The sequence below is a fragment of the Arachis stenosperma genome, chromosome 6, assembly GCF_014773155.1.
Source record: "Arachis stenosperma cultivar V10309 chromosome 6, arast.V10309.gnm1.PFL2, whole genome shotgun sequence".
NCBI classification, from domain to species: Eukaryota; Viridiplantae; Streptophyta; class Magnoliopsida; order Fabales; family Fabaceae; genus Arachis; species Arachis stenosperma.
In genome coordinates this window covers 110,660,250-110,663,880 of record NC_080382.1, presented here as the reverse complement: position 1 = coordinate 110,663,880, position 3,631 = coordinate 110,660,250, and the positions used below count along the sequence as shown (strand labels likewise).

The following is a 3,631-nucleotide window of genomic DNA, read 5'->3' as shown; positions in this document are numbered from 1 at the left end:
AGAAGCGAATTTACAAAGAAAGAAGAGAAATTTAGGATTTGTGCAGTGAGAACATAGAGATGCTAGAGAAATTAAGCTGGTAACACTCAGATTAAAGTAACTGGGAAGTTTGGGTTTGAGAAATTTATTTTATATATTAGTTTATTTCAAGTAAGATTTATAAGAAAACAAATGTATTATACTATTAATTAAAGTAATTGACTTATAGTGGTTCTATGAACTTTTAAAATGAAAAAAATGTGAATTTAATTTCCATCTACTTTATAAATATATTCTAAACTCACACTCAATTTAACTCATTCTGTTTTTAGTCTGATTTACGATAAGTTGGATTGTTGACTCTATTCAATTGAATTAGGTTAGATTAAATATTCGGAGATAAAATTAAGAGTAAAAGACAAATAGGTCCCAAACCTTTTAAAACGTGGACATTTTCGTCTCTCAAGATTGGAAAATACATTTCGATTTATCATCATGTAAATTCCGTGATAATTAAGTCCTTCCGTGTAATTGGTGCTCGAAACGGTAACGGAGATTGTTGAGGTAGAGTGATGGAGAGTGATGTGTCCGTTACGGTTGCTGAAGTAGATGGGAAGCAAATTCTTGGAGAACAATTTGGTCTTTAATAGCCATAACACCCGAAAACGACGTCGTATGCATCCCCCACCATATTTGAAGCTTTGTAATCCCCATAACACCCAGAAGTCACTTATTTCGTGAATTTTGAGGATTTTTTGGTGAATTTTGGGGATTTTGGTGAATAAGAATCTATTACAGCCAAGATCTCAACATCTCAATCCACACTTTACAAATCATTTCCCATGAACATCCAATATCCTGCAACTGCAAAGCAAGACGGCAGCCTTCAATTAGCACAGACTTGCCACTCTTGTCTCTTCTTTGATTTTCGAGCGGCTGATAACTCTATCTATACATTTGGATCAGCATTCTGGAAGCATCTGCATAATCTTTTACCGGAAACTGCTTTCACTGCAATATCCTTATGGCTTCCCTAAATGAATCTCGAACATGGGTGGTCCTATCTATCCATTTAGGCAGCAAGAATGGACGCATTAGTAGAACATACAACATGTAATCTGATAAACTCTTGCTCGGTCTGCAATTGTGTAGTTGTTGTTCTTATCATCTTCTGAAGCAGCATCATAGCATATATCAGTTGCTATGTGCCAAAATGAGGAGGCTGTGACCAAATTCAACCTCTACACTCCAACCAATCTGATCAAAACAATTACTTTTGGTTAGAGCATGATTACCTCTATATGAAAGAATCTGATCAAAACAATCTTGTGAAGCTCTGCAGTGAGCTTTTCTTCTTGGTTAGCTATCGCATAGTCCAATCCAAAAGAATCAGCGAAATAAATGCATAAAGCTCAAGTGAAACGGCACCAACAAATAAGGCATATGTTATGCAAACATCAACCGTTGACAAGTGATTAGTGTCAACAAAGACAACAAATGCTACCAAAGCAGACACAATAGAGAAGATGCTGATGGATCGAAAGACAAGGCCAGGTAGAGAATAAATTCCAGGAGCCTTGGTATACAAAACATCATAAAGAAATGATAGTTGGACCTCAACCAACTTAAAAGCACAATAACTTTGTTGTTGGACATCGATAATTTCATCTTTTTCGTTCTTCTTTACCATCAATGAGTAGTTTGGTTGTCCTTCTGCGAACCGAATACTTAGACTTGCATAGAGACGCTTGAGCATCGGAAACAAGGAATACCCTCGATGAAGGAATTGAAGCTCAGAATCATGTGGAACATGCTTCAAATCCAGGGGTTGCGAAATTGGAGCTAAGATTAGAGAATCTTCAAATTGGTCAAAGCTAGTTGATCTCAGAACCCAAGTGCGCTCAACATACTTTTCAATCCCAGAGAAATGATAGATAAAGCGCCAGTGCTTCAAGATAATAGGAAGATGTAAAATGCTACCGAAGCTTGGACAAGGAGGCTAAGCAAGTGCCTTAGCCATAAGGTGTTGTCTTCTAAGGCATAAGCAGTTATTGTGTCAGGGCCACCGAGATGCAAGAGCAAAAAGGGTGCCCACAGAGACTGCAGCATTTTGTTCCTGTCCTCTTCTTTTTCTCCATTCTCGTCCCCAAGGTTGTTGGCAAGAGTTCCAAGGAAAACTGTGGCGATCCAATCTGCTAAGAGGTAGCAGACAATTATGCTGATGAAGCTGCTTCTGGCATGTTTCCTCTTAGAACCTAATATGATGAGAATAACTTGGAATGTTAGGCTCAGTAAAACCAGCACACGAATCTCCTATTCATTTCATAGATTTCTTACATGTGCTGAGAATATTTGCATGATCTTTCCTGCTCAAACTATGGTACTGGTGTAGACACAGTACTTTTTTCAATGCACTAAAGACATTCTTCTTCACAATGTGCCTAGTTAAGTGTAAAAAATCTTAGTGTCGTGAAATTGAATTACCCTTGTAGAATTACTTGAGGTGGGAAAAAAGAGCTAAAGGGATTTATACTTTGGAATGGCGTGAATAGGCATAAAAGGACAAAAGAAGTAAGGAATTTATACTTGGCTATAATAGGGATTTTGGTGAATGATAGTAGATTCTTATCCCCATAACACTCCACAAACTTCATGAATTTTTTAGATTTTGGTGAATTTTCTGTAATATGTGGAGTGATTTTTGTGTGTTATGGGATTACAAAGCTTCAAATATGGTGGGGGATGTATACAGCGTTCTTTTTGGGTGTTGTGGCCATTAAGGACCAAATTGTCCTCCAAGAATTTGTTCTCCATCCACTTTAGCAACCGTAACGGACACATCACTCTCCATCCCTCCACCTCAACAATTTTCGTTACCGTTTCGAGCACCAATTCCACGGAAGGACTTAATTGTCACGGAATTTACATGGTGACGGGTCGAAATGTATTTTTCAATATTGAGGGACGAAATATCTGAATTTTAAAAGGTCAGGGACCTATTTATCTTTTACTCTAAAATTAATATTGTCAATCATATTCAAATTAGTGTAAGAATTCTAAAATGAATTAAACTTTAAAATAAATAATGTCAATCCGTCCATAATTTGTCATCGAAAAGTTCAGTTGGGCTGATTCCTACCATGCTGACAGAGTAACAACATCGTTTTGAATTTATAAAAAATAAAGAAGAAACACCCTAATGGATTAATGGCCTTCGGACAAGAGCAAAGCTAGGCAATATTTAATAGAGGGTAATTTTTTCAATTTTTTATTTTAACAAAAAATAATTATATATGTAATTGAAAATAACAAATAAGACTTAGAACTTACTTCTTATAAGATAATTAAACATATCATTTATTAAAATAATTAAACATAAATATCTCAAAACTAACTTCAAATGTTGTAAATATAGGTTGTTGCATTTAAAATATTCAAACATTATTCAATTTTTTTTAGATATTTTCTGCAAAATTATTAAAAAATATATTATGCTTTGTGTAAATAATTATATCACAACTATAATTTATGCGATGAAAAAATTAATAATATTATTATTAAAGTTGAAATGAATTAAAATTTGTAACTTACATAGATAATTGAGCTCAATGGTTTTTTCTACGAATTCCTATGTTTCAATGGTATCCCACAA

General features: G+C 34.9%; 1 protein-coding gene across 1 annotated transcript; it reads right to left on the bottom strand.

The window, feature by feature from the left end:
* Window positions 1-1,342: 1,342 nt before the first annotated feature.
* On the bottom strand, window positions 1,343-2,830 carry LOC130934403 (uncharacterized). The gene is given in 3 exon segments (XM_057863978.1): window positions 1,343-1,905; window positions 1,908-2,234; window positions 2,764-2,830. Coding segments are annotated over 3 exon segments (957 nt in total).
* Between the last annotated feature and the right edge of the window lie 801 nt (window positions 2,831-3,631).